This window comes from Xiphophorus hellerii, chromosome 4 (assembly GCF_003331165.1).
Source record: "Xiphophorus hellerii strain 12219 chromosome 4, Xiphophorus_hellerii-4.1, whole genome shotgun sequence".
Lineage (NCBI taxonomy): Eukaryota > Metazoa > Chordata > Actinopteri > Cyprinodontiformes > Poeciliidae > Xiphophorus > Xiphophorus hellerii.
The window spans coordinates 549,715-563,418 of NC_045675.1; the positions used below are offsets into that span (position 1 = coordinate 549,715).

Sequence of the window (13,704 nt, forward strand, 5' to 3'; positions counted from 1 at the left end):
TGTCAGCAGGCCTTTGACTGAGTTAATTATAGTAAGTAAGTAAGTAAGTGCACCCTCAGAGAGTCAGACACATTTTAAAAATATATTTCTGAGCAAAATAAAACTAGAAAACATTTTCAGGATGATTGTTGTCTGTGTTGGAGCCGCAGATCTTTCAGTCCATCGTCATCGATTCAGAAGCAACGCTGCTCTTCATCATTAACTCTTCATCGCCTGCTCCTCATCCTCGCTAATAAACACCAGACTGCATCTAAAAGCTTCAGTTCAGAGGCAGACTGCAGAACAAAAGCTATTAACTCTGGGAAACTGAGTCTGTTATTTCAACGTTTCCTCTCCTGGGGAAACAGCGCCCCCTCTGAGGCCGTTAGCTACCCATGTGGCCGATGGCGGTACTGCAGCTTCCTCATCCCTCCTCCTCCTCCCTCTTTGCTCCTTCCTCCAGCACCTCCACCGTCAGAAGCTCCTCCCCTTCCTGCCGCGGTGTCATCCTGATGATGACGGAGCTGTCCGCCGTCTCTGCCACCGACTCGTCCCTGTCCTCCAGAGCCGAGCGCGGGACTGGAGAGCGGCGGTGCATCGGAGAAGGGGGCGGCACCGGAGAGATGGGGGGCGGAGCCTGAGAAAACAAAGATGGAGGATGGCTTTCTGCTGTTTTATTTCATCAAAACCCTCAGAGCTGACAGGAACATCCTTGTTTCCTTTCCTACCTCCCTTCCTTGATTTTCTACCTCTTTCCCTCCCTCTCTACTTTGCCTAGCCCCTTTACTTCCTTCCTTCTCTACCACCTTCCCTCCCTCGTTTTCTTCCTCCCTCCATCCTTCCCTCCCTACCTCCGTTTGGCCCTCAGCCGGTTGGTAAACCTTCTTCATCTTGGCGAATGTTCCCTCGATGCCGGCGCGCTCCGTGACCTTCAGGGCGGCCTTGAACAGTTTGGGGGTGTCGGGTCGGGGGGGGATGACCTCGGCCGCCTCCTTGCGCGTCTCCTTCTCCTCCGGCTTCTTGTCTTTGGTCAGCATCGTCCTGCAGACAGACAGACAGACAGACAGGCAGCTGGAGCGTATGACCGGCAGAACCAGAGCGGATCCTGCTGGTCATGTGACCCGCTGTGACCCGGTCAGAACCAGAGCCTGATCTGATTACAGTAATCCTGCTGAGGACAGAGGAAGGAGAGACGACTGAGACGTCCAGAGTCCAGGACCTGCTGGTTCTGACCCGGATCAGACTGGCTCCCAGAACCTTCAGCAATGAACCTCCAAACCGGCCTAATCAAATCATTGAACAGCTTCCTGAGACAGGAACAGGAAGTGCACTGACATAGGAGTGATGATGTGTTATGACATCATCAGACCCTTATGACCTTTGACCGGGTCACGGTTCTGTTTTCAGGAAGGATTTAAAGAAATCCATAAACATTCAGAAAACTGCAGAACTGCAGAAAACGTAGATCCTGATTTGAGCTCAGCGTCTCAGTGGAGCTGAAAGGTTTCAAATCTGGAAACTTGATTTTCAGAAGTTTCCAGAACAGGAGCGGCTGGCGGAAACTTTTCATTTGTGAAAAACAGGAAATAAAGCAGCAAAGTATCAGCTGAACCAGTCACAGGTCCGGTTCTGGTCCAGTCCAGTTCGGTCCGGTCTGGTTCCGGTCCGGTGCGGGTCTTACTTGGCCTTCTTGCGCAGCAGCTTCTGGGACTCGGGGTAGTGGACCAGGATCTCTGCCAGGTCCTTCTTGTCCAGGATGAACAGGTTGGCGAAGCCGTGCGCCTTCACGTTGGCGGTGCGCCGGTTCCCTCCGCCCCCCGCCAGCAGGCTGACCAATCAGAGAGAGGGACAGCTGTCAGAGGAAAACCTTCACAATCATCACTTTGCTGGTTGAGTAAAATCTTAGAGGGTTTCCTGAAGGGGGCGCCAGAGCTACTGCTTCTGATCCAGTTTCATCTCGTTGATCTCCAGTAGATCTAAAGGTTTCAGTCGGTCTTTACCGGATTTGGACCGGTTCCGCTTCTCATGTGGCTGCATGTTCTGACCTGATCTCTCCGAACACGGAACCGGCTCTGATGGTGACGAACACAGTCTCCAGGTCCGGCCCGCCCACCACCTGGACCTCCCCCTGCTTGATGATGTACATCTCCCGTCCGATCTCCCCCTGCAACACACAGCAGCTCCTCAGCACCGCCTGCGGCTCCTCAGCTCCTCCTGCGGCCCCGTAGCGCCGCCAGAGGCCCCATAACGCCGCCTGCGGCTCCTCAGCTCCGCCTGCGGCCCCATAACGCCGCCTGCGGCTCCTCAGCTCCGCCTGCGGCCCCATAACGCCGCCAGAGGCCCCATAACGCCGCCTGCGGCTCCTCAGCTCCTCCTGCGGCCCCGTAGCGCCGCCAGAGGCCCCATAACGCCGCCTGCGGCTCCTCAGCTCCGCCTGCGGCCCCATAACGCCGCCTGCGGCTCCTCAGCTCCGCCTGCGGCCCCGTAGCACCGCCTGCGGCTCCTCAGCTCCGCCTGTGGCCCCGTAGCTCCTGAAACATGCAGCCTCACCTTTTTACACACGAAGTCTCCCGGCAGGTAAACGACAGACTTCAGCCTGGTCAGCAGGTCGAACACCATCTGCCTGTCACAGCCCTGCAAAACACACACATTGCGGTGGGTCGTTTGTCGGTGCTGCGGTTCTTCGGGTCGTTCTGAAGTTCTGACCTGAAACAGGGCCACTTTGCTGACGATGGTGTAGTTGACGTCTACGGCGATGTCCATCCTCATCTTAGCAGGAAGTTGAATCAGGAGTTCCTGTTCATCTGAACACAGGAGACACAAACGCATCATGAGGCATTCAGGAACACTGCGTTCATTCACACTATCCTTCCAGACGTTTCTGTTTTCCATCATGTCCAGATACTGGACGTCCATAACTCCCAGTTTCCGCTCACCACTCAGGGAACCAGAACCAGCTCTGGATCCCAGCTCCTTACCCAGCATGCCCTGGCTCTTCCAGGTGTAGTCGTACCAAGTCTTGATCCGGTTCTGGACTTCCCGGGGAATGCTGTAGGAGTTCATGTACTTGACGGTGCTGTCCATGCAGGCCCGGTAGTAGTTCTCTCCTGCAGTCGCTGCTCCCACCACATCCCTCATCTGAGACACAGGAACCAAAAGGTGAGTCCGTCCGCCAGAACCAGAACCAGAACCCGGAACACACCAACCTGGCCGATCATGATGGAGAACGCAAACACGCCCACAAAGTAGTTGATGAGCTGGAAGCAGATCTCAAAGACGGTGGTGGGGTCTGGCAGTCCTCCGATGGTGATCAGTGTCTTCACAGCAAAGTAGTAACATCGGATGTAACTATGGAAACAGAGACTTCCTGTCACTGGAGGAAGTCCAAAAACAAGCCATGATCTGATGAAGTGAAAACCCCATAGACATAATAGAAGAGTAGACCCCCCATTGGCTGCTCTGGCACAGGAAACATGGCGGCCATCTTGGAGCGGTCGTCCCTCCTACTTGGCTAAACCAAAACAGCAGAAGAAGCCTCAGCGCTCAGGGACATTGTGTTCATATCGACGTCAGATATAGGGGATAACGTTTCACAAGTAAGATGGACATATTACCGTTTATTTTTTGTGATTAGTATATTAGTAAACTGTATTTATATCCACTGGCAAAATGCCAGCTAATATTAGCTATAGTGCTAACGGTGTAACACCGGGGTTCAGCCCCGCTATGAAGGCTAACCCAGATTTTAAAAGTTTAAAATATTCCCTAATGTTGATTTAGATTATCTGACACAAGAACCTACCTTAGAAATAAAACAATACAATATATATGATTATAAATACATTATTATATTACATGTCATAACATTCACCAGCAAAGTTTATACAGATGGCAAAGACTATGTCATTTCACTCTGTCAAAAGTAAGATGGCTCCCAAATCTCCCGTTTGTGTTTTGAAGGTTTCCTAAAGACACGATGTGAGGAAGAAGCGAGAAAATAAGGAGAGACGGATTCACTGCCCAGGATGAACCTCACATCGGATTTGGACTCAATCTCAGCTGCTGAATCTCTTGAGCTAGAACTCATTGGCTGGAAAACATGAAAACACACACACACACACACACACACACATATATATATATATATAAATATGCATAACCAAATATATATTTAATATTAATTATTTTATGGTCATCCTTTTTTCCTCAATATATTTGTATTGTTTTGTGTTTATATAAATATGTATTAATTATACAATTTTTTAAAATATGAATGGCTGTATGCTTTGTAAAATGCTCATCTTACCTCAATGTCAGAATATTAAATTCCTATACTATTCCCAACTAAGAATATTTAAATATACTGAACCGTGTATCAGACCAACTTAAAAATACTTTTAAAAGGAAATAAATTTACTTGTAAATGTAGCTATGACAGGTGTTTGAATAATGTTTCCAGTAATAAAATGTGTTAAGTATTTAGCGAGTTATTGATGAAATGCGCTGAAGGGAGCAGTGGAGGCGTCTGTTCTTTTTGCAGACTGTCCTTCCTCTGACATCACCGACAGGAACCTCCGGTTACACCTGAATGACGTGGGACCTCTAGCGGTCACCAGAAAAACTGCGTTTCTTATTATGACAGAGCATCTAAAAAAATCAATCACGGCAACAAAATCAGAATATTACAAGGATAAAGTTGTACGACAGTAAGAGGAGAAAAAAGTCGTAATAAAATGAAAGACTATACATATTATGAGAACAGGACGCAGCGGGTGGAGCGGAGGCTTCAGTTCTGCTCGCGACCCCAGAACCGCTTCCTGTCTACCAACTGATGAAACACAGGAAAAGGCAGCTAGCTGCCAGCTAACAGATTATAGAAAAAATATATATTATGAGTATAAAGTAGTAAAAGCAGTAGAAATAACTTATGATAACAAAGTGGAATGTTTTTCTATTTTCTTCCTGATTGATGATGTCATGACGTTCTTACGCGTTGCCTTTCCCGTCGTAGACCCACTTGGTGGATCCCAGACCCTCGTAGTCGGAGCCCCAGTAGAAGAGACAGGCGTTGATGTGCAGCGAGTAGAGCAGGTAGGTGGAGGTCCGGATCACCCTGGGCAACGGGCCGGGGCAGAGGGTGGATGAGGTTGGATGATTTTGGATGCGGTTGGATGAGGTTGGATTATTTTGGATGAGGATGGATGAGGTTGGATGTGGTTGGATGAGGATGGATGAGGTTGGATGAGGTTGGATGCGGTGCCCACCTGTAGATGTAGGCCTTCTTCATCACGGCCTCCATCCGGTCGTTAAACTCAAAGAACACCATGTACTGGGAGAGAACAACCAATCAGCTGCTTCCCCTGGACAGGATGAGGAAGAGGAGGGAGAGGAGGAAGAGCGCCTCACCTTCAGCAGGCGGGGGAAGCGCAGCAGGGAGTTCACTCCTGTGAAGTAGTAAAATATCTCCATGGGGAACAGGCTGATGACGTCCATCTGGGAACAAACGGAACACGGGTCAGAACCAGAAACGTTCCAGAATCCGGATCGTTCGCTGCTCTAGCAGAACGTTCTCACCTTGAACCGCTCGGTGGTCATGTAATGCTCCCTCATGTCCTTCTTGTCACACTGTCAGGTAGAACCAGTGAAACCAGTTAGAGCCGTTCCTGCCGGGTCGGACGCAGGAAGTCTCCATGTCTCTACGCACCACGATGTCTCCGCCGCGGACGAACTGCAGCCGCGGCTGGAAGACCAGGATGTCTGCGATGTAGATGAAGTCGCAGGTGTAATCGGCCAGCAGCCACAGGTGGATGTTGTCCGGCGTCTGGTAGGGGAACGCCCAGCGCACCGGGATCAGCCACACGTTCCAGTTCCAGGCCGCCACCACGAAGAACAGCCAGATCACATAGATGAGGTCTGAAGGACGGGAGAGAAGAATTATGGGAAATCGTCGGGAAAATCTGGTCGGTTCTGGGAGGAGAGCTCACCAGTGAACGGATCGATGCTGGACGGGAAGCGGTATTCCAGGATGGACCGCAGCCAGTCGGGCATCGGGGGAAGTTTGGGGAGCTGGACCGGATGTCCCAGGAGTTCAAACTGGAACAGACCCGCCTCCTGCGGTGGTTCGGGTTCGTCCTTCTTCTCCTGTCCAGGCGGAGGCGGCGGAGGAGCCGGCGGAGCTTTGGCAGGAGCTGCAAGGATCAGGAGAGACGGTCAGGGATCGGTCCGCTTTCACCAGGACATCCAACTGAAAATCCCTGAGGGATCCCATTGGATCCAGGAAACCAACTGGATCCTGTTCTCTTTGGGTAAGCCGATTGGATCCAGTGGTAGGCTCAGTGGATCCAGGTTTTCCTGGATGAGGGGATCTGGATCGGGGACGACCTACAGGCAGTGGGGCTCTCCTCCTCGGACTCGTCGGGATCCGCCAGGCGGTCTTTGTGCCGCTCCGTCCGGCCCTTGAAGAGCCCGACCAGCTGGTTGAGGCGCTCCTGGACCGTGACGCTGGCCACGCTGGCGGCGGACTGCGGCCGCATCCTGCGGGGAGAACGGACACGCTGACGACGCCGCTGATGGAGGAGGGTCATGCTACGTTTGGGTCGGGGTCTCACTCATCGTCTCCCTGACTGGACCGGGCCTTCAGCAGCTCCTCGTCCTCCTCGCCTGCCGTCGGGTCAGCTCTGCAGACAGCAGCATATCCAGAACCCTGTGAGCCTGGCTGCTCTCTATCGCTGCTGTCAAATGATTTATGGCTCCAGAGTTTGAACAAACAGACTGATCTGGACTCTCCGTGTGATGAAGAGCCGACAGGAGGATTAAACATGCTGAGGCGGCGCCGCCAGCAGCTTTCAAGGTCAAACAGAACCAAAGTTTGTTGGTGCCGCTATGATTTATTAAAGATACAGAACAAAAATGTTTCCAGAGGTCATCATCAATATCTTCAAATATTTTGACGATGTCTTTGGAGACACGATTCGTTTGCAGGTCAACGGCTCGACGCTCTTCCTCTCAGGATGTTTGTTAGAACGGTTCTGACCCGCTGACCCGTCTCTTCTTCTTCTTCCACTGAATAAAACTATAATATTCCTGCACATGTTCAGCTTTTTGTTTTAGATTCACATTTTCCCGCTTCTTTCTCTTTTATGAAACCCATAAATGTTGCCATCATTCCTTTCTTGTCTTTTCCATAATTTAATATTTTAATGATTTAATATTGATTAATGATTGATTAATAATTTAATATTTCTCTTGGAGCTGCTGGGTGTAGAGATGAACGGCGCCCCCTGCAGGCCTGCTGCTGTTACCTGAGCTGAGGCAGCATCAGCGTGCTGGGCTCCGGTTCTGGGGTTGTGATTATCTGCGGGATGCTCAGGTTGAGTCCGTGCAGCTCGTCCGGACCTGCAGCCTGCAGCATCAGCGCCGGAGCGTCAGCGTTCCTGCAGCTTCCTGAGGATCAGAGCAGAAGACACGGACCGGCGCCGCAGCGCAGAGCCAGCATGAAGACAGAGAAAACTGGAGCAGACCTGCTGCTGCATCTAAAATAATCACCCAGCTGAACGCTTTTTAACCTCTGACCTCTTGGAGTGTGAAATAACTGTAGTTAGGCTTCTGAACAGAGAAAATATAAACACTGTTAGCCTCCATTCTTTCTCTAACATCTGAAATCTGGAAAATCGTCTCCGACTAAACAGAATTAAAGGATGACAATCACTCCAGATTTACTCAGATCTCAAGATTTATTCCAACAAGATGAAGATTGGGAAAACTGTTACACAGTTAAAGGGAAAACTTGAAAGAAATGAAAGCAAAGAAATACAAAATCAGGTTATTAAAGAAACAATTTAATAAAACCCAGATTGTTTTAAAGTAACTGAACAGTATCTAGAAAATGGTTTCATAAAAAGTTCAGGATTTCTCCTCTGTGGTTCCAGATGAATAACTTTTTTATTGAGTTTATAAAATATTTACTGTTGGCAAAAGGAGCTAAAAGCTGCACAAAACTCTGATAACAGCTATTATTCAATAAAATGTAAGATTTTAGTTTAAGGTTATATGGCTATATATAAATAAACAATTCATTCAATTCAAGTCATAAAATCTGAAGGTCTGGCAGATCCAGCTGTTTCCATCTGTTATGGTTAATAGAAACGGCGTTTCACAAAGCTCCTCCCCTAGACCACGTAGCTCCTCCCCTAGACCACATAGATCCGCCCTCAGACCACATAGATCCACCCTCAGACCACATAGATCCACCCTCAGACCACATAGATCCACCCTCAGACCACATAGATCCACCCTCAGACCACATAGATCCGCCCTCAGACCACATAGATCCGCCCTCAGACCACATAGATCCACCCTCAGACCACATAGATCCACCCTCAGACCACATAGATCCGCCCTCAGACCACATAGATCCGCCCTCAGACCACATAGATCCACCCTCAGACCACATAGATCCGCCCTCAGACCACATAGATCCGCCCTCAGACCACATAGATCCACCCTCAGACCACATAGCTCTTCTTCCAGAATTTGTTTCAGTTGTGAATTAGATTAGCTATCTGACTTTTTAAGTTACAGTCCAGAATTGCTAAGAAAACCTTTCAACGACTCAGCGTCACATTTTTAACCATTTATCACACTCTATGTAGATGATGTTGTTTGAAAACTAACTACACATTGAGCATATTTATATATGAAGTTTTTGTTTAATTTATTAATGGGATTAGCTCTAATTTATGAACAGTTATTTCTAATTAATGAAGACTGCATCAGTAACTAAGTCATTGCCCAATAGAAAATATTTCAGAGTGTGGGTAATATTCACAAACTCCTGATATTTGTTGAAATAAAAACAATGTGGTTTGTATTTGCAGTGAGGTTTCCTGCTGTTAATGTAGAAACATTTAATGAGGAAACTGGGATTCTTTTGAGTCAAATACTGTGGAGCTAAACCTTTTAAATTCTTTCTCAGATCCACAGAAAACGATTTATAAAAACTTAACCTAAGATCTTCTGTTGATTCCTGCCACCTGAATTCTGTTTCTGTCCAGAATCGCTAACAAAAATATAACATAACTTTACGTTCTTATCCATTTGATCACATTCTACGCAGATGACACTGGTGTTAGTTCAAAACTCCCCATAGTCTCACTTCAGCCCCAAAGCAAGTTTTTAAAACGAGGAATCCCGACCCGCTGATTCAGAGGATGCAGGATTTTTTGAGACATCAAGGTGCCTGCCGTGTTTTCCAGGAAGCTCCAGAATATTTCAAACCTCAGGTGGTTGAATTCCAGGAGCGGTGCTTCAGATGGCTGATCCAGATCCATCTCCTGTTGGAAATGTTTTTAGCATCATGAAGAGGAGCTGCTTTGTTCTGGTAAATCAATCCATAAACTGACAGCTGCAGAGGGCTCTGAGGAATTCACTGAATTATCAGTTGATGTATTTAAATCTGTTCAGACATTTTGCTTGAAGAAGCCACTTGGAGCTCAACTTTGGATGTTCCTGTAGAGAACGTCAGTATGACAGAACCTAAACTATGCTTCACTACAGCCTCAAGTCCAAGTCTATTAAACCTCCTCAGAGTTTTTCTGTCACCTTTTATTTGTTTCAGGAGTTGTGTTTGTGTCTTTCTGTCTACATCAATTTAAACCTGGATTTTCAATTTTAGAACCGAAATGTGGCAGAAGAATCCTGCTGGCTGAAGATGAGCTGATAATCTCTCACATCCAGTCTCATCATGAAGGATGTTTCAAACATCCTGGGGTCTAAAAGCGGCAGATTGTGCAGAATTTAGATGCTGGATGGTTCATCATGAAACAGCTGATCTGATCTGATTTACTGAGGTTTAACACAACAGAAAATAATTTTATATGGTAATCATAAACATCCCAGAGAGACATCAAACAGAAACACAGCAGATGTGATGCATTTCTCTTCATAACAGCATCACACAGCCTGATCCCACTGGATCAAAACCGTGTCCCAAAAGAACCAAAACACTTTTATTGGTTAAACAGAAAAAGGAGCAGAAACTCTGAGGTGACAAACTGATAGCCAGGTAAGGCAGGTAAGTATGAGACATTTCAACAGAGAGCTGAAGTAGTTCTACAGGTTCCGCCCACCAGCACCAGTCTGGCTTTGCAGGCTCCGCCCACCAGCAGCTAGGCTCCGCCCTCTTCTGGGAGACGCAGCAGCAGAACGCTAACTGTAGTGGCTCCATGCAGAAGCTGCTCTGAGGTTTTCTGAACTGAGTTCATATTAAGAAAAATCTGGATTTGTAGTTGAACGTTTCCGACTGAACTCAGGTCATCCTTGGTGTTTCAGCTCCTTTTCTGTCTGCTTCACTGTCTAATTAGCAGGGGGAAAGCATGCGGTGACTGTGGGAATAAATGATCTAGTTGCTTTTGCACGGTGGCCCAGGAGCAGCAGATGGTAGCAGAGCTGGAAAAGCTGCTCTGAGTCTTTGTTTCCTATTAAGTATGTTCAGGTTTGCTTTGTTTCCATAGCAATAGATCTGAGACACCTGCTCTATGTTTTCAGCAATCAATTTTAATAACTTTATGAAGAAATTATTATTGTCTAATTTGTAACATTCAGTTCCTCCAGGATTCTGTGATCATCTTTGTGATTTTTTGCAATAAAATAAAGAATAAAAGGAGCAAAGAAGAATTTTTTGTGATATATTTAATGTGGTAAAACAATCTGTTCATTTACATGGAGAACAGAGATGTTACTTTTTACTCGCCGCAATGATCAAGGATGATAAACTGACATCAAGTCAGGCTGAGGCAGCAGAAGTAAGAAATACTGCCACCTGCAGGTGGGACTTGGCATCTCTTTTTGTGGAAAATTTGCAATAAACTCACAGTTCTGCATTAGTGGGAAAAATGTGGGGATCTGTTGATCTAGAGTGAATTTCAGTGAAGATGAAGGAGGTGAACTGGGTCGAGGTTTGGGTCGGGTTCTGCAACCTGAAGATCCAGTTTAAACGTTGCTCTTTCTAATGTTGCTCTTTGCTGAGATGTTGTTACCATGCTGGTTCTTCTGTTCAAGTGAAACCAGAACCAGAACTCAGCAGCAGATTATCGGGTAAAGTAGTTTCCTGCTGCTTCTAACTTTATTTTGTAATTTTAGATAATAATTAATCTGCTGATATTAAAAATATTTGCTGCTTTGGGTTGACATTTTTATCCTAGATTTTAAATTATTTGTGTGTTTGATGCCAATGAAGCGACAGATGATTTGGTTCTGTCAGTTTCGTCTCAGAGAGCCACAGGAAGCAGGTAAGAGGACACTTCCTGTTCAGTCTGTCCACCTGAGGTTAAATGGCCACCAGAGGGAGCTGCATGCTGCAGAGGAGGAGCAGCTTTATTTGGCACTTTCCAGGCTGGAGCTACAGATAGAGGGTCTATCAGGTGTCTGGATGGCGCCACTGCAGGACGGAGCGGTTAAGGCTGCTCAGGAAGTCGGGGAGAGCGAAGCGACTGGCCATGCGGCTGCAGTGCTGCCGCGCCTGCTTCTGGAGCTGCGACAGCTGCTGGGCCAGCTCGGCCAGCTCTGGGCGGGGACTCGGCATGGACAACGCGGGGGGCGTCAGGTGGTGCTCCTGCAGCAGGGTCCTGCAGCGCTCCACGCACTCTGCGGCGAGCGGGAACCGAAGCAGGAAGCTCTTTACGGGAGAACAGACGCTGGGAGCTGCATGGAGAAACATCAGTGAGAAAACTCACAGCTGGAACTGAGCGACATTTATCGTCCAGAGAGAGAAACCACCAGCACCGCTAGCACGGACTGAGCTAGCACCAACTGAGCTAACATGGACTGAGCTAGCACGGACAGAGCTAGCACCAACTGAGTTAACACGGACTGAGCTAGCACCAATTGAGCTAACACGGACTGAGCTAGCACGGACAGAGCTAACACGGACTGAGCTAGCACCAATTGAGCTAACATGGACTGAGCTAGCACGGACAGAGCTAGCACCAACTGAGCTAACACGGACTGAGCTAGCACGGACAGAGCTAGCACCAACTGAGCTAACACGGACTGAGCTAGCACCAACTGAGCTAGCATGGACTGAGCTAGCACCAACTGAGCTAGCATGGACTGAGCTAGCACCAACTGAGCTAGCATGGACAGAGCTAGCACCAACTGAGCTAACAAGGACTGAACTAGCACCAACTGAGCTAACACTGACAGAGCTAGCACCAACTGAGCTAACACCGACAGAGCTAGCACCAACTGAGCTAGCAGGAAATGGAGCTAGCATGGAGAGAACCAGCATGTCCATAGCTAACGAGCTAGCCTGAGTGGATCGTTGGTGTTTGAGTCAAAGAGTTTCCCGTCTCTCACCTCCAGATCCTCCTGCCTCTTCTTCTTCTCCTGCTGCTGCTTCGCTCTGAGCAGAGAAAAAACACGGGAGACATGAAGCTGCACAGATGGTCTAGTCAAATAATCCTAGTTTCACCGGGAAGGGATTTTGGGGTCTGAGCTACTTTGTGAAAATATGAAATACTTTTCACACGATGCATTGCAGCTCAACGAAGGTAGGAATGTTACCTGAGTAAACATATCTGTGCTTCATAAAAGGCTATAAAACTAAAGAGTTTTATGTTTTCTTGTGTCTTTCTTACATTCCACCATTTGGTTTGGTATGTTTAGACACTTACTGACGGATCTAAACAAACTGGTCACGATTGGTTCCTTTTCATTCAGGGAATCCTCTGATTGGATGTGAACAATCTGATTGGCTCGTTAGGACAAACCGTTCACCAGGTCAGAGGTCAGATGTGATCCTGATGTTTGTGGAAAGTCACCTGCTCTGCAGTGTGGGTAGGGGCCTCTTCAAAGTGCGGTTCTGGTTGTTGGGTTATGGGACTCTCCAGATCTCTCCTCTCTGACGCCGGCTCCACATCAGTGGACGAAGGAGTCACCTGGTCTTCTGGCTCAGGTGCAGTCGGCGGGGCCAGAGACTCCACCTGCCTCTCTTCAGCTGCAGCTTCAGGATCGTCTTCAGCTGGGCAGACGTCCACCAGACACCTGAGAAGAATGAATGACAAGAGATGGAGGAGAGGCCCAGTAAGGCTGAGACCAAACGGTAACATTTAACATGCTGTGGTTCCCCTCCTGGCCTGTGGGGGCGCTGCACCAAGAACCTCTGAAGACCCTGAGAGCAACTTCCTTCTTCACCAGATGGAAACAAAATGGAGGCGTCAGGTTTTAGTGGCTGGAGGATTTCTCTTTAGTCTTTGGCTAAAGACCAGGAACCATTTCTGCTGCTAGCGCTAGGCTAGCAAGTTAGCTTTGGCTGTATTTACCCAGAATGCTCTGTGCTGTAGTCCACTGCCTGCTTTTGGAGCGACCCAGACCGAGGTTTGGAGGACCAGAGGTCAAAGATCAATTAGCATTCACATCAACTAGACTGGACTTTATAGGCAAACGGACTGGAGTTGGACTAAAGCAGACTGAACAGAGCTGGCGGGAATGACGAGTGAAAAACTTCTGACTCCTCCCAACACAGAACGTTTTGACCATCTAGTCGACATCTGGTTCATAACCGGCCTTCCACACTTTCTGCTCTGCTTCTGGTGCAGGAACCACTATAGCACCACCAGCAGGCCTGGTCTAGTCATTGCACCCTAGGCAATGACTTGAAGGCCTTCTGTGTTCACGAGAGTCAAAATGACGACTGGAATAATTTTCAACTGAATCCATCAAACCAAC

At 48.1% G+C, this 13,704-nt stretch overlaps 1 protein-coding gene and 1 long non-coding RNA gene across 7 annotated transcripts in view; one reads left to right on the forward strand and one right to left on the reverse strand.

The window, feature by feature from the left end:
- Window positions 1–68: 68 nt before the first annotated feature.
- The window catches only part of cngb1a (cyclic nucleotide gated channel subunit beta 1a), a 33,851-nt gene continuing 20,215 nt past the window's right edge, over window positions 69–13,704 (reverse strand). For all 6 annotated transcript variants that reach the window (XM_032561657.1, XM_032561653.1, XM_032561654.1 and 3 more), the window contains 19 exons: window positions 12,798–13,020; window positions 12,334–12,379; window positions 7,281–7,422; window positions 6,588–6,656; window positions 6,365–6,513; window positions 5,964–6,167; window positions 5,684–5,892; window positions 5,554–5,604; window positions 5,386–5,472; window positions 5,244–5,308; window positions 4,970–5,092; window positions 3,186–3,327; window positions 2,958–3,117; window positions 2,686–2,783; window positions 2,530–2,613; window positions 2,025–2,143; window positions 1,661–1,807; window positions 831–1,020; window positions 69–616 (listed from right to left, as the gene is read on the reverse strand). In XM_032561657.1, the coding sequence (XP_032417548.1) occupies window positions 404–616; window positions 831–1,020; window positions 1,661–1,807; window positions 2,025–2,143; window positions 2,530–2,613; window positions 2,686–2,783; window positions 2,958–3,117; window positions 3,186–3,327; window positions 4,970–5,092; window positions 5,244–5,308; window positions 5,386–5,472; window positions 5,554–5,604; window positions 5,684–5,892; window positions 5,964–6,167; window positions 6,365–6,513; window positions 6,588–6,656; window positions 7,281–7,422; window positions 12,334–12,379; window positions 12,798–13,020 (2,521 nt within the window). In that variant the 3' untranslated portion in view covers window positions 69–403. The remainder of the gene's footprint in view (window positions 617–830; window positions 1,021–1,660; window positions 1,808–2,024; window positions 2,144–2,529; window positions 2,614–2,685; window positions 2,784–2,957; window positions 3,118–3,185; window positions 3,328–4,969; window positions 5,093–5,243; window positions 5,309–5,385; window positions 5,473–5,553; window positions 5,605–5,683; window positions 5,893–5,963; window positions 6,168–6,364; window positions 6,514–6,587; window positions 6,657–7,280; window positions 7,423–12,333; window positions 12,380–12,797; window positions 13,021–13,704) is intronic.
- Window positions 4,961–5,708, forward strand: LOC116719239 (uncharacterized). The gene is made up of 3 exons (XR_004339146.1): window positions 4,961–5,070; window positions 5,348–5,493; window positions 5,612–5,708. It is a non-coding gene; the product is annotated as an uncharacterized LOC116719239 (long non-coding RNA).